The 23,672-nt window shown below is 50.6% G+C and overlaps 1 protein-coding gene across 3 annotated transcripts in view; it reads left to right on the top strand.

Moving 5' to 3' along the window:
* The window catches only part of L(2)37cb (DEAH-box helicase 16 lethal (2) 37Cb), a 148,466-nt gene that overhangs the window by 67,810 nt on the left and 56,984 nt on the right, over window positions 1–23,672 (top strand). For all 3 annotated transcript variants that reach the window (XM_077705757.1, XM_077705767.1, XM_077705747.1), the window contains exons 12-15: window positions 5,484–5,599; window positions 7,619–7,760; window positions 8,258–8,326; window positions 8,578–8,709. In XM_077705757.1, the coding sequence (XP_077561883.1) occupies window positions 5,484–5,599; window positions 7,619–7,760; window positions 8,258–8,326; window positions 8,578–8,709 (459 nt within the window). The remainder of the gene's footprint in view (window positions 1–5,483; window positions 5,600–7,618; window positions 7,761–8,257; window positions 8,327–8,577; window positions 8,710–23,672) is intronic.

Here is a 23,672-nt window from a genome sequence, read left to right as displayed (position 1 = left end):
TAAAAGTGGTGTCAGTATGATTCTAACGACACAATCTTTTAAATGAACCAAACTTGTGTTTTCTCTTCATGGCTCCTTTAAACAGTGGCGTCCTTGCTCTTCAAAATGGTAGACCCTCCCTTCTTCCACTTGGGCCACTGCCTTATCTTGTAGCGATAAAAACTTCCGATTTTGATTGGGAGCAAGCGTGCGCTGTTCAGTGGTGGCCCACTGCGTAGCCCAGACCAGAAGTGTGCCGTGAGTCACCGTGTGTCGCCCCCTGGTGGTGTCGCTGTGAGGCTGTTCCATGGCCGCCTGTTGCGCGGTCTTCTATGTAAATAAATATGGCGGCGCCCCTGCAAGCGCTGTGGCAGAAGTTCACGCTCTTCTTTGAGACCCAAAAAAAATGCATTTGAGCACTTTTTGGACACTGCTAGCTTCAAATGGGTAGATAAAATGCCAACCGGACTTGCAGCGAATTTCGTTAACGTGGGATCGCCTTCCAAAAACACTTCGTTGCCACGAGAGATATGAAATACATGAGCTTCTGTGGACGCTTGCTAGGGATTCAACAATATTTCGTTGCCGCAGGGTTTGACTGTATAACCAAGTGTCTGAAGTAGATATTCGGTTTGCGGGCTATTTTTCTGTCATTTGTTGATTTCCGTGGCAATGAAATTTTCGCAAAAAAGGGATTTCTTGGTTTTCCCTGGTGGTTTTGAGGGTTGCCGCCACATCGTCATCCTGCCAGGACGAAGGCCTTCGAGGTCTCTCTGGCCCGAGTTGTCAGTCTTGCCCTGCTTCTAGGGGGTCCCTGGTGATTCACAGGTTGCCACTTCTTCTCTGCGTACATGGCTTTCGTCTTATCCGGGATGCTGTCCCTAAGCCCCTTCTCTCCGTGTGCGTTGGGTTATTCTGAGGTTTTTCTTCAACGGACTTAGTAAGGAGCAAAGCTTGTGCCCCATAGGTCGCCACTGGCAATATGCATTGGTTGTACATCTTTCTTTTCAGTGATGGAAGCAGGCTAATGTGCTATATTTGAACGGGCTTCTCGAATGCCCTCCAGCTCATAATAATTCTATGTCACATTCGGCACTGACCAGTTGTCGAACGTGCTTATCTCTCCAAAATTGCTTACAGCCTGCACGTGAAACGTAATGCAGTGAAACCCTGATAATAGGGAGGCAAAGCTAAAGTTTGCCGGGGGAGTACGCGGCGGCGGCCGCAGCTTTGGCACGTGTTTTTTCCGCTGCGCGCGTGCTGCATTTTTCGCGCTAGGAAGAGGGCTGGGCAAAATTTTTTTTTTTGACTTATGAAACCATACGCGTCAGCACGTGTCCAGCAAGTTCGGTTTAACCGTAGAGTAGTTACTGAGTTCATTTTTGTCGACGTTTCTCTTGTCGTCTGCTACAGACCCGCCGCTCGACCGGCAGACTGCCCCGACGATTTTAAGGGGGGAAACGCGTTGTTCGGCGGTCGTCGGTTGCTCTTTTCTTCTGCAAGGCGACAGCTGTTCAGCTTGTCACAGCGTACTTTTCTCTTGTTTGTTACTCCCTTCGCGTGCTCGCGCTTCGAACATCCGGACTTTCTGGACTGCAGAAACACAGAGGCATGCAAGAAATGTAAGATAAACGTGATTGATTATGGTTGATAGGTTATTTCTTTCTCTTGAAACAATCAGCTGCATCTTATAAAAACACATTAGAAAGGCACACGCTAATTAAGGGGTGCGCTGACAGCGCCGCATTTCCATTTTACTTGTCCTTGAAGAAATTTTTGTTCGCAATGTTTGTCACCTGCTTGGAGTACAAGTATGGGTTAGCGTGACAGTTCGCGGAAACAACAGAACAGCTTGTGGCTTATAACTTTTAATTGCTATTAATACGCAGAATTTGGTGTATAACTCTTTTAATTACCAGTATTTGTAAATGTGGGAAAAAAACGAACAACGCAGCGATCCCGTCGAGAACACAAGTCACAATGACAAGACGGACCAGAGCTACTACAGCCAGGTAAATCGCTAGAAACTTTTTTTTTTTCACCCATGCAAAATGTCAACCTATTGTGTTATATATGGACGATATCGAACGGCACCAGCTAAACAACTCCGAAGTTCATTTATTATAGCGGAAAACAATCATTGGCAGCATGCATTAAAAAAAGTGTAGAGGGGAGGACTCGTTAGAACACTAGTTCGCATTTTCAAAGCTGGGTGATGTAAACTGAAAGCACACAGATACAAACAAAAATGTGTCAAATTATTTCACCTTTCGAACCGCAGTGATCCATGCTTACCGTCTATCCTTTTGGTGCGCTTTCGCGGGGAATATGCAGAATTTAACGAATGGATCGTCTTCTTTACTGTCGTGGCAGCTGACCATGCAACAATATGGGGGTTTGCTTCACTTTCAGTTTCATCTTTTCGTTTCGGGCTAATGAGGAGTGTTCCCGCCGCTCTTTGTACGTGCTGGCTTAAGTGGCTCGCGCAGCCGGCGGTCGCTTTGTTCGCATTCGTGAGTAGGAGGCTGGATGCCTCAGGCGGTGCGGGAGACAGCGCGAGCTGCGCGTGCACTTTCATTCGCTGTGTGAGTGTCCACACGACCCATTTCCCTCCTACCCCACGCCCCACCACTGGGAACAGGCCTTGGGGAGCTCGGACCTGGTGGTTCAGGAAACTCTTAACCGCACGGGCCCTTGCGGTTGCCGAAGCCGTATGGGCTTCGGCCATCTCTCCCCCCTAAATCCCAGTTGTAAAATAAAGTGGTTCTCTCTCTCTCTCCCTCTCTGCACGTGCACTTGCCAGACGCGGAGGAGCGGGCCGGGGGGCGTCTGCTTAGGGCGCTGAAAAGCCGTTCACCAGACGCAGTCGTTTCGCGATGACTGAGGTGGTTAGACCAGCCAAGGGTCGCCCACAAGAGCACTCTTTATCCCGTGAAACCGCCGGGGCGCTCGGCCGTTCGACTGGCGCGTAGCAGACGACGCGTCTCTAGCAGACGACAAGACAAGCACCGGCAAAAATGGACCCAGTAGCTACTCTACGTGTAAACCGAACTTGCTGGACACGTGCTAATGTGTATGCTTTCATAAGTCGAAAGAAAATTTTACCCAGCCCTCTTCCTAGCGTGAGAAATGCAGCACGTGCGCAGCGAAAAAAGCATGTGGTGAAGCGGCGGCCGCCCCGGCGTACTTCCCCGGAGGGGAGAGTGCAGCGCCACCCGGTGATCGTTCCGGAGCCTATATGCCCCCCGGTCCTGGCAAGCTCCCCTAGAAACAATGCATTTTTTAAAAACCCCACTTATGCAACCCTCCGGTGCACGCTTCATACGATGGACATTCCCACCTTTTACGCGGCTTCCTCATCCCAGCCTTTGTTTGGCGCTGCTTGATGTGCAGAGGTGATGTGCAGTTGGGGCCCAACCACTTACTGAACAAACTCAAGCATGCAGGCAAATACTGGCGGCCCCACACGGCCCCACACGGCCCCACACGGCACCCAACTGCCAGCGCACCAATTGCGCGACGTCAAGGTCCAAGTAGCCGGCGGGCTCTCGCCAAGCCGAGCGGACAGGCGTGTGAATAAGTTCTTGGCCCACCTGTTGCGCGAGGCTGCCTGTAGTGCGGCATCAAACGACAGCCCGGTCATTGTAGGCTTTCGCGCAGTCCATTGAAAGTTGTGTTATCGGGGTTCCACTGCATCGCCACTGAAGCTAGACGGAGCCGGATAGAACCGTGTGTTTGTTTTGTGCCACGGAAAAGGTTTTTAAACGAGCCATCTGTTTTTGTGTCTTTCCCCTGCAACCGAGTTGTGAAGCGTGCTCAAGAATTTCAATTCTTCTGCTGAAAATGGAAAAATGTTCACTTCAATTTGAAACTGTTCAAACAGTTATTATTTCCTTTGCATTCACTTTGAAAGTAATTATATCACTATTTGCGGAAGCCTACTCAATACTGCTAATGTGTGACAACACTCAAAATTGTCAATTTTTGGCTGTCAGGGTTGCGGGAACATGAGTGCTGCTGTGTGGTGTGATGCTAGGCGAGCCACTCAATGAATGCAAGTCTAAATTGCAGGAGTGATTCACTCTAGTGTCACTCGAATTGTCACACATACGTGATGTTCTCAGGCACCCCCAATATCACTTCTCGCAACACTGCTTCCAGTGGGGTGGGCAAAGCAGGAGTGCTGTGTGGAAAAGCCTACACAAGGTTGTGTTAATGAAGGAGTCATGAAGACAAAATGCGAGTAGGGTCCATTCTAAAGACCGCATTGACCAAATAGCAATGGTGTGAATTTTAATGCAAGCTGGGAACAGCTAAGCCAGCTATTAAAGGGACCCTGCAACACTCTTTGAGCAGTGCAAATAAACCTGCGCGACGTTTAGATTACCCTGCCAGGAATACCTGAGCCAAATATTACACGTGCACGTGAAGCGGTGAGCGCGCAAATCGCCGTGAAAGACGCGGAAAAACCGACCGCACTCTCTTCAGTTCTCCTCATTATGCACCCCTGGCATAGCCTATACGACGTCATTTTGGCCATGGCTGTCCGATCAGCTGTCAATGGTCAACTTTGCGGCTAATTTCTTGCATTTCCTGTGATGATCCGCTGCCGTCGGCGCTGTGTGCGAACCTCTTCTATGCCGGAACCTGTAGGCACAGTTTTGCCGTTTCTTTTGGGTTTTGAGTGCCTAAACGACGTCATTTTGGCCATGGCTGTCCTGTTGGCTGTTGCTGGTCAACTTTGCGGCTAATTTCTCGCATTTCCTGCGACAATCCGGTGCCGTCGGCGCTGTGTGCGAACCTCTAGTTTTGCTGTTTCTTTTGTGTTATGGGTGCGCGCGGAGTTTGAGTGACGGACTCAATACTCCCTTTCCAACGCGACCGCTCGACAACAAACGTTCATTGCTTCGAAGACGCCCTACGAGCCTGAGCGCACGCTTGCCAGCAGGCAGCCACGCCTGTTTTTTGTGGCACCAGACTGGAAATAGACCCCTGCATGCTGCGGAGAAAAGGAGAGAACTCCCCGGCCTGTGATATATCGAAGGCCGCTGAAGAGAACGCTGTGAGACGGCCCCCTCTCCGGAAGAGAGTGCGCAGCTTTCGTGGCATTGTCTGCGGTCGAGTTGAGAGGGAACAATTATGCGCGATTTCTAATCGCGCTTAGTTTCGGTGATAGTGAACAGATTTTCATAATTCTTGCGGGAGGAGCTTGCTGGGACACTAGACTTTAAAAATACATTCCGAGTAGTCGATGGTAAGTGTTGCAGGCTCCCTTTAAGTGAGAAGGGTGTGCACAGGATGCAAGAAAGCCAGTTTTAATCCATTATAAAGTTCGAGAATAAAAAAAGTATGGGGAAGGTAGGCTGTAAATAATAGGAGACAAACCTGCTTGTAGGCTTCCAGTTGGTGTCTGATGTGCGACTCTTTGTTCTGGCCCCGCACGTTCTGTGCGTAGCTCGAGGGGGCCCATGCACGGCGCATGTTCAGAGCCCCACGGCGTGCAGGTGGGCTACAGCATCCGGTTCGAGGACTGCACGTCGGAGCGGACCGTGCTCAAGTACATGACGGACGGCATGCTGCTCAGGGAGTTCCTCTCCGAACCCGACCTGGCCACTTACAGGTGGGGCCCGAGTCACCCCAGCCCAGTCTTCCAGCGGCACTGCACGGGGTGGGCCACGCACTCGCTGGCCTCAGCACATCGGGGCGCCAGTGCGCAGAAATGCAGTGCACAAGACGGGACAAAGTAAGGAACCACAAAACACGGGCCTTCCTTGTGGTTCCTTGCTTTGTCCCGTCCTGGGCGCTGGTTTTCTGCGTCCCAACTGGCCCTTCCCTTCTACGTCCTTCATTTCTTATGTTTGGAGGAGTCAGATGGGTACGTGAACAGTGGGCAGCTGGTGTTAGTTCTGCCCTTTGAAGCTGTGAGCGAGCGGGTGATGAAACTGGGAAGTAAATGAAGGAGGGGGGAGTATGTATTGGGCCAGTGGGGTGGCTTCACTGTCACTGCCATGCATGCACATACAGGCACAGCTGTTCGCATTGCGCTCCTAGTTACTTAGTCGCTTCAGAGCGCTCTGAAGCCCTCTTCCAAGTCGAGCGCTCAAAGTCTCGGAGCGTTGTCCTCTCACTGGGAGTGCCTCCTCCGACTGCTCCGACTCCAAAGGGGGCGCGCACCCGAGACCTGGAGGTAATGAGTCGCGGGGCACTGGCCGCCGCCACCGCCACTCACACGTTGCCGAGCAAGCCGTTTTAGACGTGCCGCACGCCCTGCAGACGCAAAGTGGCGCAGGTGGCTTGAGCTACCACTCGTTGCCGCCCTCCCAAAAGACCTTCAAGCTGCAAGTAAAGTTCTGCGTGCCTGAAAGTAGCCGATATTGCGGCTGAAAATGGCAGTGCACATCGTAAATTGGGCCCCTTAGGAAAGTGGCCACCTGCCATCGCGGTAAGCCTAAACATCTCTAGGAGGCCCACTTGGCTGCTCGCAGCGCGATTGCACCTCTGTGAAAATGGCGCCACGAGCATGCGTGGCCCTCTGGGCGCAAGTGGAAGGCGGCAACGGCCATGTTGCAGGCCCACGGCCGCCTGCCACTCCTCTGGGAGTGGCGTCTCTCACTCGGAGTGGGAGTGGCCTATGCATCCAAGTGCTCTGAGCCAGAGGATCCGAGCGACTACCCCGATACAGCATGAGAACGCCGGTGAAGTTGAGTCATCTGGGGTGCAAAGAAGAAATAAGAAAACAGAGCTGCACAGAATGCAAACTGCAAAGCACCTAGTAATTCTCAAAAATCTCAAAATTTTCAAAGCTCTTGTTGGCCACCCCTCAAAAATTAAAACATGAGGTTGCATGTTCTACGGATGTGTGGTTGTGCATTGTGGTAATGAAGCAGTCTTTGCCACCCTTCCTTGAATCCCTTAGATATTGTGATTGGCTCATATAAGTTTCCTTGGCCTGTGCCTGGGACCATGCTTGTCCCGTGCGATCCCATGCGAACATGCATCGAGAAACTGTTTCCACAATGACAACAGAAAAGTTTGTTTGTGCACACTGCGTCTTTGAACAGGCCTTGAAGACAAAACACAACTTTGTTCAGCCTGCCAGAGCTACGTCTGGGTAGCTCCCCAAGGTCCATTCCACCCACAGAAGACATTTTTTAAACAGAAAAACGAATAAAATGTTAAGAAACTTTCAAATCCTGCGCCACAGTAATGTCGGACGGGCAGGAGTAGTGTAATACAGTATGGGCCAGTGGGAAAACCATTTTGACCAGTGTGTCAACTGCAGGAACTAGAGGCCCCACTGCTAACAAGATTTTGTAATGTCATTTATTTCCACCCTAAAGGCATCGTGGTCGAAGTATACAGTGTGTGAACTACAAACGAGGGTAAGGCAAAAATAATTACGAGATTGCAGAGGTAAAACCCAGCGTGAGCGTTGCACATATTTTAATGGATCACACCAATGCTGGCAGCGTAGAAATTTCACGAGCTGAGCCTGTGTTTCTTGGCCCGTAGTGTGCAGTGAGATTTGTTGTCGGGACGAAGGTGAGCCCAGCGTGCGCTGTGTCCTCACGGCCCCGCCACTGCGGGCCGCCGGGCATTGTGCCGCGTGACGGAGCAGGGCCTGCCTCCTTCCCCCCAGCGTGATCATCGTGGACGAGGCGCACGAGCGGACGCTGCACACGGACATCCTGTTTGGCCTGGTCAAGGACATTGCGCGCTTCCGGCCCGACCTCAAGCTGCTCATCTCCTCGGCCACCCTGGACGCCGAGAAGTTCTCCGAGGTCAGGCTCGCTGGGGCGGGACGTGCCTGGGCGGCGCCAGGGCAGAGAGGGTGGGAAGGGGGCCGGTGGGGAGGGGGCCGGGAGAAATCTTCTGCTCGGGTGGACAAGTTTCTGAGGCTCCGGAAAAGAAGAGCCACTGGGGTGCTTCGGGGGCCTGTGCGATGTGGGCGCTCCAGTCTGGTGTCAGTACTGCCGAATATCTTCACAAAGGTCGAATATGAAGCAAGGGCACAGGGCGGCCTTTAAGGCGGCCTGTGCAGTGATCCGTTGTACAAGGTTGTAAAACTAGGGGACATAGCATCGGTGTTCCACTGTAGCTGAAAAGCTTTCTGGAGTTGTGGAATTTTTTTTAGTAACGAAACTATTGAAAAGTAAATTAAGCATGAACAATGTAATGGGTTGTGCAGCCTAGATAATAAATGTTCATTTTATTACATTCTAAGGTTTGAGCTCGCAGTAGCTCTTACGCTCCCATGTTGTGGCTATCCTGTGTGCAGTTCTTTGACGACGCGCCCATCTTTAAAATTCCTGGAAGGAGGTTCCCGGTGGACATATACTACACCAAAGTGAGTGCTTTGTTTCCGTATGACAAGACATGATTGGTAGTTTCAGCGTACCAGGATGTAAGCAAAGGGACACGGGACGATGCTAGCAATGCACCTGATCTTCTGGGCTAGAGCAGCAGCAGTCGTGGCTTTCTTTCTTTTTGCTATTTTTGTCGCCTCCAGTAAAAGCCCATGGGGCGTCCTTTCTGGATGCCCTCGTACTCGTGATGGTGCCCCACTGTGTGCCTGACGAGAGGACCCCTCGCGGACAGGCCCCCGAGGCGGACTACCTGGACGCGTGCGTGGTGACGGTGCTGCAGATCCACATCACGCAGCCGCTGGGGGACGTGCTCGTCTTCCTCACGGGCCAGGAGGAGATCGAGGCCTGCCAGGAGATGCTCATGGTGAGGCCCAGGCACTCTCCCCGGTCGCTTCCCGAGATAGCGTGCGCTCATCGCACAGTCGTTGCTTGAGACGCAGCAGCCACGGGACGCAGCAACCAAGAATAGTGCAGTTTGCGCTACGCACAAATTTCACGTTGGGGAGTCCAGTAATCGTCGGCATTTTTTTTTCTCCCAGGCTGATTATGCACGCGCTCGGTCATGCATTTTAGGTCTGCTACCTGCTGTCCCGAGTGTCCTTAGAGCACGACATCGGAGGAGCTGACTTTCAGCCGTTCAAGTGAAGAAAGCGTTTGTAGGGAGAGTGGTCCTGCTAGTCCCCCCGCTTCTTTTCCTTGCAATTTGAAATTTTGCTGCTGTTTCTGTGCCTGGCTACGCTGCTAGAAGAAACAGCTCCCCAAAGCAGGGTTGCGTCGTGTGAATGGTTTTCAGTGGTTTCTTTGGCCATCCTTTCGGAAGCGCGAGGCACTACAGAGAACTGTGGTCATGAACAAATGAGGCGATTCTTTTTTTTTCGAAATGAGCCAGATCCTGAAACTGAAACTGTCAGTTAAAACTGCAGTGGCAAGAAGGACTCTGCAACGATCCCCCAAAAAAGAAATGGCAAGGAAATAGGTGACATAGCGCCCTGTACGCAGATAGTAGGTAGTTTGCATGGAAAATGAGCCAGGTCCTGTTGTTTCTCAGATCAATATGAGGCAAATTCATTTGGCCAACGGACTTTGCTTGACTGTTCAGACTGCTTCGTGGGCGTCTTCAGAAGTCCTCTCTCTCTCTCTCTTCAGAGCTGGCTCATAATGGCAATTCAGGTGGCAATTAGGAGATCGGCGAAAGGTCTGTCCCCAAAATGTCACCGACCAAGTGAACGGAAGAAGAAGTGAATGAAATGAAACTGAGCGATGGGAAACCATGATTTCATCTCGTGTACGGAGTAACTCTGCTTATACAGTTGAACCTCGATGTAACGAAGTCGGTAAAATTCGTAATTTACTTCGTTACATTGAAATTTCGCTACATTGAAATTCGCGGTTATAATGAAGTGTTCATCCCGTGAAGCATTTCCTGAAAAAGAAAGCGTGGCGCGCATACACGGCCGGCGCACTGTTTCTGTTTCTATCGGTGCTTAAAGGAGCCATGAAGAGAAAACACAAGTTTGGTTCATTCGAAAAATTGCCTCGTTAGAACCATAACGACACCACTTATAACGCAAACTTCGCTCAAATAAGCTACATAATTAGGAAAAAAGGAAATGACCATGCGACCCACCAGCTCATTTTCCGCAACAGAACCTATGATGTCACTCGAGAATGTTTGCTTTTGGCGGAGGCCGGCAAAAGCAAACGCATGTTAGGCAGGGCTTACAGTTTGCATAGCGAGCTAAATGCCCGTGAAACATACTGCACATTCTTTTTATGACAAAGAACGGTGGAGTAAACGGTTGAAGTTCCGAACGAATACGCAAGCGTGTATGCAAAGCGTACGAAACTATACCGCCGGCCGAGCTCGACATCTCGCCGTCGCGCAGACGAATTTTCGGGTTCGAGGCTCTTAGGGGCCAACGAACCGTCCCAGCACGCACAGCCGCGACCTTGCTTGGTATCGTAATCCTTTCACAGGAGGTTGGCCGTCATATCGCCAACCAGCAAAGGTAAAAATAGAAACGAGGGGAGTAAGGAACAGCAAGCAGCGACGAGATAGTGACAGTCGTCGCAGTTTAGGAATGGTGTTGGCTTGCTGCTATTGTTAGGAGCTCGTTTCCAGTTTACAACCACTGAAAACTTCAGTTTGTTCGAGTACTTTACAATGAAATTTCGTTCCAACGTTTTGAAATGCCCATGTAGTACGGGCAAATCGTCGAGGGAGTGCGACATCCCCGCCGGTGAGGAGATCTCCTTTCATGTGCTGCCCAACGACGAACCTCGGCGAAGCAAGTGGCTACGTTTTGTGAACTTTTGCAAACGGAGGAGAAAGAGAGCTAAAGGAAGTACGAGTGTGCTCGCTTCATTTCCGAGGAAGTGATTACGGCAGGGACCCTTACGTTAGCTCACTCCTGGGACATGCTGGCGCTCGTCGCCGACTTCGTCAAAGCGCTCTGACCTTGGGGGAAAAAATACCGTAAACACCGCGCATTGACGCTCGTATCTTTCTGGTCGAAGCAGAGAGCTCGCGCGAACGGCTTTCCATACACGACACCGGCCAACTGGCACAAACGATACTGCTACTGAAATTGAACTATTATTAACCGTAATAAAAATACGGCACATACGTACCAGTCTGTATTCGTCCGTCGCGACGGGGCTGACGAGGCAGCGGTGCCGACGGCAGGGCGTTCATCTGTTGTGGCTATCGCGGAATGGTCGCTTTCCCGTCCACCGCGTATCCCACAACTCTTGGCGCTCGTGCACTTAGAAGCATTAAGCGTTCAAGTGGTGTGAGGTTGTTAAATGCAAGCCCGAGCTCCTCGGCAGAGTTTTGTTCTCCGGATCAGGCGATTCCATGACTAGGGCTGCGGGTGCACTAGGTTTTACTAGTATTTTTAAAATGGCCGCCGTCTCGGTCGACTCCCGCGTGTGGGTGCTATATGGAGTCGAGATACTAAGTATCTGTTTCATGGACCGGCTCGTATGACACCATTGTTCACGTCACGGAATGTGCAATTTTAGCGGGAGATTTAAAATTTTGGCTTAAATTGCCTTATTTCTCAGTGAATAAAGCATCATTTGCTTCGGGAAAGCGCTTGGGGTACTATGAAACACCTCATCTTTCGAATAAAACAAACTTTTGTTTTCTCTTCATGGCTCCTTTAATCGTATACGCGGGCATCAGCATGATCCGCATGGAGCGTTTTCTTCCCGCAAAAACGCGCCCCGCACGCCACAGGCGCCCGACGCAGCCGCGGAGACCACCCACGCGATGCGGGTAGCTCCAGCGACCGATTCTAACCGCTCGCTGAAACGCAACTCGAGGGGTATGCGAGAAAAAAAGCGGATAACGTGGGCGAAATTTTCACTGTAAAACGTCATACGCACCGCTTACGAGAGCGCCCATGAAATATCCTTCGCGGCGGCCTTATCGTCTAGCCAGCAGGCATCCCCGAGCGCTTCGAAGCTCCCGCCATAGGGTGCGGGCCTCCCCATTGGCGAAACCATGGCGAAACTGGTCAGGCTCCTCCCACTGCCGCGCGCAGCACGAGTCACTTCCCGCCGCCGGCACGCAATTGCGGACGCCGGTGAGAGGGAAAAAAAAAAAAAAAAAAAAAAAACGCGCGTGCAAGGCTCATGAAGATTCACAAATGCTTGATGGGACGACAAAACCCAACAAGCATGAGCGAACTCGAACGAAGTGCAAAGCGGCGGCTTGCGGCGGCGGCGGCAGCGCCAGAGGCGATTAGGCTTACAACCGCGGAGGATATTTGATGGGCGCTTTCGTAAGCGGCGCGTGTCACGTTTTACAATGAAAATTTCGCCCACGTTATCCGCTTTTTTTCTCGCATGCCCTTCTCATATGCCCCTCGAGTTGCGTTTCAGCGGGAGGTTAGAAGCGGTCGCAGGAGCTACCCGCATCGCGCGGGTGGTCTCCGCGGCTGCGTCAGCGCGCCTGTGGCTTGCGAGGCGCGTTTCGCGTTTTTGCAGGGAGAAAACGCTGCGTGCGGTTCACGCTGATGCCGATTAAGCCGTGGACAATTAAGCTCCAACAGAAACAGTGCGCCAGCCGTGTATGCACGCCACGCAGTTTGTAGGCAAGGGACTTAAAGACTCCGTGGCTGGCTGCATCCGCGGCATTGGGCGGCCGTTCGCGTTTTATTGGGACCCCATTTCGGCGCTTGCGTCTCCCAAAATCTACTTCTACAACTTAAATATCGTGCCTCGTTCTCCATAAAACTTCGTTACATTGAAATTCCGGCAAATGGGACTTCGTTACACAGAGGGGGAAAATACATGGTGTGCATACACTTGAAGTTACAAAAAATTCCGTGGTTCGTTACATCGAGGGTTTCATTACATTGAAGTTCGTTACATCGAGGTTTAACTGTACAGTCGATCCCGGATATATCGAATTATTGCGTATGTCGAACAGTGCAAACATCCCCTTGGAAATTCCATGCAAGAGTATAGCCCTCTTGTTCGCCGTCAAACTCCATGTTTCGAACGCCGTGATGACGGTTCCCCTGCAAGTGCGCTTCTCCTGATGGAGTCGTAGGGGATGATGGCTCTCCGCCCGGTGCACACTTGGGCTGGCAATGCTTGGGAAGAAACTCTATGCCTGCAATACCGGCTCGACCTTCTCGATGCGCTCGTTGTGACCCCGCGGCGGCTCTGCTGGCATGGGGACCGGTGCAGCCATGGCCGCGGAAAGAACGGAAGAATTGGAGCGGAAGAATGTGGACTTGGCAACGAAGGCGGACACCGAGGCCAGTGAAAAGTAGTCGTCGGTTGCAGAGCCGTTTGAAATGCGAAATTCCTCACAGCACGTTTGAGCGCGACACTTCGTAGCAAGCTGACGTCAGGCGAAGGTAGCGCAGCCCGGCCCTTTTGGAGTGTGCTTGTTACTGCAGCTGCTTCAGAAGGGTGACTTCATCGCTGCCCTAGACGGGAGTTGTGCGGACACAAAAGACGATAGTGTTGAGTGTGGATTAGAGAGCACTCAACATTCCCATGCGCCATTCTGGATCAAGTGTTGATCCAGATCAAGGTGTGGCGGATTGCAACTGTGCGGCGATCGGAGCAGAGATCGTCGTTACCGAAGTAGCCAACCTTATGAGCGACCGTGATGACGTTCCCAATCGCCTACGGCAACCGAGCTTTCGTAATTCGCGGCCTTGCCAGCGCAGTGGACTGCTTTCTCATTTAAACACCGTTAGTTAGCTTGAGGACAGTTTGGTGAACTGTCTGACACAGAATATGCAGCAAGCGAAGCTCATGGACTTTTTTTTCTGACGAGTTTCGTATTTTCCGTGCTTTGATGGAGAAATCAGGTAGCTACCGTTTTCCACGATCTTGGAAATCTCTCAGTGATGTGCGGAGTTTGCAGATAAGCTTCACATGGGCACATTTTATATTTCGAATTATCGATATGCCCAACTTTATTGCGATCCCCAAGGAGTTTGATATATCCGGGATCGGCTGTATTTATTTTTTTACTCCCATATTTACTCTTTTAGTACTTAAATAAGTAGCCACCACTTGCAAGCCTCTGAGGTATGAATCACTTCATTAAGATGAAGAAGATATGAGCAGCCTTATTGTGAATTCATGGCCAGGCAATGGAGAACTTGCTTACTTCGTGAGTGCCTTCAGGAGTGCCCACTAAAATTATCCTGGAGAAGAATTTGAAAAGAGCTGCTAATGGTGCCAAGAGGACTCGCCTGCTCTCCATGTGTAGTTCTACTGTTCTTGAGGCCCTGTTGCATACCTTTAAGGCCTTTTCCACCGAAACTTGCTTGAAGGTCAATTTAAACAAGTCTTCATAAGCATGCTGCATCAACCTGAGTGTTTCAATGCAATATGAGCCAAATCCAAACTGCTCAGATTCACCGTGAACCTGTGAACGTTGCCTGACACAACGTTTATGCCAGACCGTGAGCCGCTCGGAAATCAATAGCGAATAAATAGTAAATTCAGATTTCAGATAGGGAATTCAGATTTCCTCGCCAGTTTGTTGTTTTCCGCAAAGCTAGAATTGTCTCCTGGGGAGGAGGTGTCATTATCGTAATCAAACAGGATTACGATAATCAATGAGGATAATCAAACAGGCCATCGCTAATAGCAATGGACTCCCCTCTCGAACCGGTCTGGATTTCTGCCACCACTGGGGCATGTTGCCACCCCCCGGATTGTCAGAGTGACTTTGTTCACCAGAGTTCTCGAATCGTATTACAATTTTAGCTGGTGATTTTAGCTACCCCAATATTGAGTGGTCCAACTTGCATCTAACAACCCTTGCAACCGTGCAGAATATCTGTTTTCTTCATTTCACTCTAATTCACAACCTCACTCAGCTTGTGCAAGAACCCACCCGTGGAAACCACATCTTAGATTTAATTTTAACAAACCACCCCGTCAACGCCTGCGTTCGTGTTTTGGAAGATATTAGTGACCATAAACTCGTTCATTGCTTGCTATCGCTGCCACGTCCGGATGAAAGAAGAACGCTTGCGGAACTACGCATGCGCACACGTCGATAAAATGAACAGCATGCTCGCGGATTTCACCCTTCGCTTTCAGAGACACTTCGAGAGTAGGTCTACTAACCAAAACTGGTCCTTCTTCCGCAACAAGACGTACACAGTCTAAGTCGCATCTGTTATCTGGTAATGTTGTGTTACGTCCCTTTTATCGAACTGTGTTGTTTTGTTTGTTGTATTTGATATGTGATTTTGTTACGCCTTATCGGGTGGCGCAAATGGTGACGGGAAAGAGGGGGACACCGGTGGGGGTATAAATGTGTCTTGCTATTTCATGTAAAATAAAGTTGGAAGTTGCGCTCGTCCTGTCCTCTCGTCTCTTCGTCCTCGTTTTCTGCGCAAACTTATTCTTTCGTACATCATGAACCAACTAGCCAGCAATCAAGTCCTACTAAGCTAAAAGAAATAGAAAATGCCTGCATTCCCACACTGACCGTTAAAACACAAAGCAATGATCCTTGGTTTACACGGGATGTTAAGCTCTGCTTAAATAAGAAAAAAAGAGCATACAGGAAGGCTTCACGAACCAATGCAGTTGCTGACTGGCTACAGTACAAACAGCTCGCTTAACTGGCACAGACAGCGGTTGTTGAGGCCAAGGATAAATACTTTAACTCAACTTTACCTACTCTACTAAAAACCGATCCAAAGAAGTTCTGGCGCACGGTAAACCCTAAGCTAACTAACTCAGTCCCTGCATTAAAAAGTGCTGATGGCAGCTTACTTTCACTCAGTGAGTGCGCTGAGACTCTAAATAACCACTTTAGTGAAGTATTTACTGAAGAACTACCAATACGTGAGTCATTAGACCTTGCTGAAATCGCAATAAGTCATCCATTTCCTGAAATAGGCATCACCGCAAATGGTGTAGCCTGCGCTATCAATCGCCTTTCCCCTAGCACCATTCCTGGACCCGATGGTATCACCACCAAACTACTGTAACTCACGATGGATAAATCATCTTTTCTTCTTGCTCTAATTTTTCAGCAATCACTTGACTCAGGATGTATCCCAGACGACTGGAGAATAGCAGAAGTAACTTCAATTTTCAAATCGGGATAGCTCTAGTCCTTGTAATTACAGACCAATTTCTATTACATCAGTTTGTTGTAAGATATTAGAACACATACTTTATTCCCAAATAATGGCCCACTTGAGCCTAAATAATCTTCTCCTGGAAATGCAGCACGGTTTCAGGCGCAATAGATCTTGCCAGACACAACTATTTGAACTAATAACTGACCTCCACACTTCTTTGCATTCTTCTTCTTACATCGATGCCATTTTTATAGATATGTCTAAAGCTTTTAACCACGTGCCCCATAAGCGATTACTGCTTAAAATTCGCAATCTCCAGTTGGACCTAAACACTACTTGTTGGATTGAGGCATTCCTAAATAACCGCACTCAGTCAGTGAAAATAAATAATTTCTTATCTAAAAGCGTGCGCGTTAAATCGGGGGTACCACAAGGCTCTGTTTTGGGCCCCTTATTGTTCCTAATATACATAAACAATATAGCTAACAACATTGACTCCCACATACGCCTTTTCGCTGACGACTGTGTGGTTTACAAAACAATAGTTAATCCGGATGATGTAGTTACTTTACAGTCTGATCTAACAAAGTTAACAAATTGGTGTCGTACATGGCAAATGGAAATTAATACGGAAAAGACAAAATATGTAAAATTTTCTACAAGTACTGATCAATCCCCTAATAGTTACATAATTAATCATACACAAGTTGAACCTGTTCCCTCATTTAAATATTTAGGAGTTATTCTTAATGCAAACCTGACCTGGAACTCTCACGTCAAATTTATCACTACCGAAGCGCTGAAAAAACTTGGCCTCTTTTAAAGCACCGATTACTGCAGGCTAACTCTGACACCAGGCTTCACGCTTATCTTTCGCTAATTAGACCTTCATTAGAGTATGCGTCAATAATATGGCACCCTCACCATCTTTATTTAACAAACTTACTCGAGTCCGTTCAAAATAAAGCTGCAAGGTTCATTTTATCGTCATACTCCCGACATCAAAGTGTATCTTCCTTGAAAAAATCCCTTGCTTTTCCACCCCTTGCCACGCGCAGAAAATTTTCCAGGATGTCGTACTTCCACTCTCTGTATCACAGCGCCCACCCGTTTGCACGCACACGTTTCATCTCGCCTTGATGATGCGCATAAAGTTAACCCTATAGTATTCGCCAGAGCAAATGCTTATCAAAATTCCCCGCTTCCACTCAGCATCGCCGAATGGAATTCATTGCCATCCCACATAGCCAACTTGACACAGACTTCATCGTATCAATCTGCACTTCCTTCCTTGAAAATGAATACCGTATTTATTCAATTATAAGGCGAGGGGGGAGTTGAAGGACCCAAGAAAAAGAAAAAAAGTTTGCTCACTAATATAAGGCGAAATAACAAAAGAAAAAAGGCAACTAAATTCCTTACCTTTAAGCCAAGCAGACACCAAGTATTCATGAACTATCTGCACACAACGGAGAGAGATGGAAGTGCAACTTAGAAACTGTCTTCAGAGGTGGTGGTATCTGGATCTTCCTTGTCACTTGCGCACTCGAAGAGGTCATCGTCCTCGGCGCCGTCAAGAGCATTTGAAATGCAGCACTTGCGGAGCGATGCCGCAACCATGGCTTCGGGGATCGCTGCCCAAGCGTCGACCACCCACTGGGCGAGCATAGGCGGGGACGCCCGCTTCAGACGTCCCGACGGCGTCAGGGCCACAGTGTCAGACGCCATCCATTCGTTGTACAGCCATCTGACGTGTGCCTTAAAGGGCTTGTTAAGGCAAACGTCAAGCGGCTGTAGTTGACTCGTCATGCCCCCCGGAATGCAACCAGCTCCGTCTGGTTGTCCATGAGCTTCTTCTTTACACCTTCCGTGAGGTGCCCGCGGAAGGCGTCGATCACCAGCATTGACCTCCGGGCGAAAAGTGCCCCTGGTCTCCGGCTCCACACCGACTTTATCCAGTCACGAAAAAGCTCTTCCGTCATCCACCCTTTCTCCTGGCAGCGAATGTGGACGTTCTGCGAGAACACCTCGTTCTTTGGCTGTGTCTTTCTGTTCAGAATGATGAAGGGGGGCAACTTCCGCCCATCGGCGGTGCAGGCTAACATCACGGTTATCCGAGCCTTCTCGTTGCCTGTAGTGCGCAGGCTAACTTGGCGATCACCTTTTTGGTGAATGGTCTGGGCCGACGGCATGTCAAAAAAAATCGGAGTTTCGTCGGCATTGCCAATCTGCCCGAGTAGGAAGTCGTGGTCGTGTCGCAGGCCAATAACATATGTTTGAAAGGAAATTAGTTTTTCTTCATAGTCTCCTGGCAACATCTGCATCACGGAGGTCCGCCTTCGCAACGAAAGCCCGGCCCTCTTCATGTACTTCTGCACCCAGCCCCGGAGGGCTTTGAACTTGAGAGCGGGAAGCCACGCTCTCTCGCGATTTCGCACGCCTTCATCTGCACAATGTTGGTAGTAACTGCCAAACCGCGGCCTCATCTCTCTTTGACGAGGTCCGTCAGCATTTTTTCCACTTCGGGAAACGCTCCGTTTCGTGGGCCACAGAAAGCCTTCCTCGTCGCGGCACATGCTAAGAGCGACATCTTTTGTTTGTGCCAACGACGCACGTTGTTTTCGGGAACGTCAAACTTTCGCCCTGCCGCGCAGTTTCCAGTGACTTCTGCCTCTGCTATGACTTTCCTCTTGAAGGCTGCATCATAGTGGCAACGACGACTCGCCATTTCGCTGGTCGCATGAAACAAGCACAGAGAAAGAAAATCTTCCAGCAGGGACTCCGAGGGCTCTAACAAAAAATGCAAAATGGCGTCCCAACTTGTTTACAAGCTTTGCGGCTACTACTGGCTTGGAACGGCTACTGCTGACTCAGCTCGTTGACATGGTCGAAGGTGCCTGCTGCCATGGCCTCTGCTGTATCGCGAACTATTCAATAGCCTTGCAGTTGCCGAAACTCGGTAATTACTACCTGCAACCTGCGTTTGTGTAAAATTTGATGCGTTTTATTCTGGAATCTCTTCGTTACATTTCCAACAGTGTCATCGGGCTCTTTTGGAAGCTTGGAAATGGTTGGATGGTGGAAACCAAAACTGTCACACCAAAATCGGCATATTGGGATACTGAGCCTCGAATATAAGGCGAGTTATGACTTTGAGACCGCACATTTTGGGAAAAAACCTCGCCTTATATTTGAATAAATACGGTATTTATGATGCTACTTTTTTTTTTTTTTATGGTTTCATATCTGCATTTCCGCTGTTCGGCGCTTCTTGTGCCTAAAATGTTTTTTTTTTTTTCCTTCTTAGTGTTGTAGTTCCTGTTCTGTTGTTCATGTGGTTGATTTTTTTGAACTGTGTTGCCAAGAACTGATTTTATCTGTGTATAATTTAGTCCCCCCCTATGTAATGCCCACAGGCCCTTAGGGTATGGATATAAATAAAGAAATAAATAGAAATCCACCGGAAGCCCTTATGTGCACGTGCAATGCCGATGTTATTCTTGGCTTCATTAAGCAAATCTGTGGGGCAAGTTGGTGCATTATGATTGGACAACGACGGTAAAGAAGGGCGTTAAAGAAAGTTAGGAAAACAGTGTTCACCTGACTACATTGCAACCGCAGAAGGGATTTTAGCTGCCATGGGAAGGGTCTTGCATTTACACACGAGGTTCCCAGTGATGACACCCTGCAGTTTTTAGGTGTTAATTTTAAGTTTTCAGCCGACCATGTGCCCGTAAACAGCTTCTGCCATTTTCATCGTCTCGTTCAAAGACTGCTAAAAGGGCCACAGCGTCTCTGGCTCGAGAGTCTGCACTGAAGAAGGCCTCCTGTGCCCATGCCGTTCAAGAGAGCTCTGGCTCTCAAGTGAAGCGACTTCTGTCGGCCGGTTACCCGAGCTATGTCTCGGTGGGTGCTGCCGAAGCCTTGCTGCGGAAAGCCGAAGGCCAAGTAGGTGCGAAGCGGCCAGAACAACCTAAGGCGAAGCCTGTTGTTCTGCCCTGTATACATAGAGTTGCGCACAACCTGAAGAAAGTGGCAGAACGGTACCAAGTGCCGGTGGTGTTTTCTGCTCCACAAAAACTTGGCCGCCTGTGTGTGCAAATTTCCGGCAAGCCCAAACCAAAGAAGTGCGAAAAGAAGCATGCCAAGCGCTTTGTGCCCTGTGACGTCGGGGTAGTCTACGAGATACCGCCTTCATGCGGGGAGGCCTACATCGGCCAGACGGGCAGATGTGTGAATGACCGGGCACACGAGCATAGTTCTTCTCTTAACAATGATACGCGCGCGCATTTACCCGCACATTGCGAAGATTGCAGGCCTGTCAGTCCTTTGGAAAAATGCAGACCTTTCTTTAAGCAGATTAGAGTTCTCGGCAGGAGCGATAATACAGTGGCGAGACAGCTCTTGGAACCGTTTTATATTAAGCAGAAATGGAACAAGTGCGTCAGCGATAATTCTGTGCTTTTGCGTGCCAGCGAGTTTGAGTTTTTGAAAACGTCACTTTGATCATGTTCTCTGGTTGATGCGTTCCATGTAGTGTACCGAAGTGCGCGTGCGCATGCTCCTGATAATTCATGTATAAATATGAGACGATGCCTTAATAAATGTTAGTTGCAAGTGAGCGCTTGTCCCGTCATCCTTCTTTACCATCGTTGTCCAAGTCGCGCTCTATTTTTTGAATCGTTATTCTTGGCACGGAGACGTGGCAGAAGGCTGACACGGAAAACAGTGAACTTAGCTTCCCTGCGCAGTTCGCGATATTTCGACAAGACAAAGCCACTTGTTGTGGTGGAGGGTTGCCTATTGCCATTAGGAAGGAATTACGTTTTTTGGTTACAGTTTGCGACTCGCACCTTGAAATTACGTGGGTTATGGCATGCGTGGCACATGTACCGTGTGTCATAGGCGTGGGCCACTATAGACCGCTCAATAGTGGCCCAAAGGTTGTGGAACATCTAAACGATTCTCTTGATCACGTCTTAGGCAAGTACTTCAATCACCCCGATATGGAGTGGTCCACTTCCACCACTGTTAGCTGTACCAGCCGTCACATGTCACAGCTCGTGGCGGAACCAAGTGTTGGGCCTCACGCTCAACCTGGTAATGTCCTGGAGGAGACCACCTTGCCCCTTGTCCGCACCACCGTTCGATAAGAGCAAGAAAATGAATGAATGGCATGCTGGCAGAGTTTATATGAGCGGCACTCGCCCGACGACTCTTCACCGGCCGGCTCGCGCCATGGTTGCCGCCAACGCGGCCGCCACCAACCCGGCCGTTTGGGGCAGACTCGCCTGAGGTGTGGTTCGTGCAAGTTGAGGCTCAGTTTTCCCTGGCACCCAAGACCCGCTCCACACTCGCAAGCCCTCCAACTGAAGCCCTCCAACCTGCACCTGCAGACGGAACTTATCCGTCGGCTTTCGCTTTCGGAAGACCAGAAAGTGCGCCAACTGCTTCAGTCTGAAGAGCTCGGTGACCGCAAGCCATCCCAGTTCCTGCGTCACATGCGTGCCCTTGCGAGCAACGCACGGGTCGACGGCTCCGCCCTCCGAACCCTGTTTCTTCAGCACCTGCCTTCACACGTACAGGCAATTCTCCAGGTTCGGACGGCGTTGTCAAAGTCTCCCGGTCATCACTGCCACCCGCTCAACAGCACACCCCCGAGCTCGTGCGCCGTATTGACGACATGAATTGTCAGCTCCACGCGATGCAAAGGTACCTGGACCAACGCCCGAAGTTGCGGACCTGCAACCATTCACAAAGCCACGACCGAAACACCGACTCGTCGCATCGTAATGACAGTGGCCGCTGCTACTGCCATCGTCGCTTCGGCGACAGGGCCCGAAAATGTCAACCACCGTGTTCCGCCGAAGGTCAGGAAAACACCACCAGCAGCCCGTAGAGACGGCCGCGAGCTGCCACCCTGGAGCCGTTGTATTTTCGTCACCAACCAAGTCACTAAGCGACAGTTCCTGGTCGACTGCGGCTCCGACATCTGCTGCTATCCAAGGGCCTTCCTGCACGACAAACGTCCTTGTACGTCCTTCGAGCTCAGTGCGCCGAATCGCTCGTGCATTAAGACCTACGGCTCACTCTGCCTGAACATTCAGCCCAAAAACCTACGGCGCGATTTTGCATGGAATTCCGTCGTCGCCGACGTAGCCGAGCCAATCACGGCTGCCGGACTGTGGACACGACTGCCTCATGGACGCCACAACAGGTCTGTCCTGGCGGGGCCAGCGTACGACCACCCCACAGCCCAGCATTGAAGATCAATCGCCGTACCACGCCCCCCTCGCAGAATTTCCCAACCTGACTCGACCTAGTGGGCTCCCTCGAGAAGTGCGGCCCACCCGTCGCCTAGCTGCGGGCCTGCTGCGCATCGCTCAAGCTGAGTTCCAGGCCATGCTTCACGAAGGAATCGCTGTCACGATTTAGTCCCGCGTTCGTGAACCAGCCGAGAGACGACATGCAGCGTGCTGGTGGTGACGGTGACTGACCCCTGAGCAGCCGTCCTCGGAGGTGTTTATTGCCCGGCCACACACAAGGTTGCCCACCGAGCCTGGTGGGGCCACTGAACTTAGCGGCCAACGAATATCAGGGATGGGGGGCGCCACACACTTGTCACAATCGCCCGCCGCTCGGAGGGACCTTGCGCATCGCCACTGCATGTGGTGCCAAAAAATGGCTACGGCTGGCGACCTTGTGGGGATTACCGCGCTCTCAACAGGGACCCCGTTCGTCACATGCAGGACCTCGCCCACCGCCTACACGGCAGCACCATCTTCTCAGTTTTGGGCCTGGTAAAGGCCTGTGTGCCAATTCCTGTCAACCTGGATGACATCCCGAAGACTGCAATCATCATGCCCTTTGGCTCGTTCGAATTCCCTTGCATGAGTTTTGGCCTCCGTAACGCGGGACAAACCTTTCAACGCTTCATCGACGACATTGTCCGTGGCCTGGATTTCTGCTTCGCCTATCACGACGACCTGCTGGTCTTCTCTCGCAACGGAGAGGACCACCTTTAGCACCTTCGCCAACTTTTCCAGCGTCTCGACGACCACGGCCCGCTCATCAGCGTCCAGAAAAGCACACCTCGGCCACCAAGTGTCTTCCGAAGGGACCTGATCGCATCCTGGCCCTCAGAAGCTATCCTCGGCCTAAGCAAAGGACCTCCGCCGTTTTTTTGGAATGCTCAACTCTTACAGGCGCTTCCTGCCAAAAGCAGCCGCATACCAGGCTGCTCTTCACGATGCCTTGGCCGGTCTACGTGGCAACCAATCCGTCACTTGGACAGCAGCTCTAACACAAGCATTCAAAGGCTGCAAAGCTGAGACTCAGACTGCAAGACTGCAAAGCTGAGAGAGCAACGCCACCTTGCTCTCTCATCCCAGGCCAGGTGCTCCCTTGGGACTGGTCACCGATGCCTCTGGTGTCCCTTGGCGTTCTTTTCGAAGAAACCCTCCAGCCCAAAGACTCCCTCGTCCCCTGGAAGCTCCGCCGATACAGCCACGGTCCCGGGGGAGGCAACTTGCCCTGCCTACCGCAGAGAGGAGAGCTTCCTGCCATCTACGAGGCCGTTCAGCACTTTCGCCACATCCTTGAGGCACAGCATTGCGCTATCTGTACCGACCACAAACCCAAACACAGACATCCAACGTGTCAGTGGTAAGGGTAATGGGGTCGAGTTGTTTCTCGTGACGACCAGCCACGGAAAACGGACGTCGAACTCCAGCATCTCCTTCGC

This window comes from Haemaphysalis longicornis, unplaced genomic scaffold, assembly GCF_048455015.1.
Source record: "Haemaphysalis longicornis isolate Haplotype H1 unplaced genomic scaffold, Haemaphysalis longicornis Haplotype H1 scaffold_1, whole genome shotgun sequence".
NCBI classification, from domain to species: Eukaryota; Metazoa; Arthropoda; class Arachnida; order Ixodida; family Ixodidae; genus Haemaphysalis; species Haemaphysalis longicornis.
The sequence above is the reverse complement of the archived record's forward strand: the minus strand, read 5'-3'. Positions and strand labels throughout refer to the sequence as shown.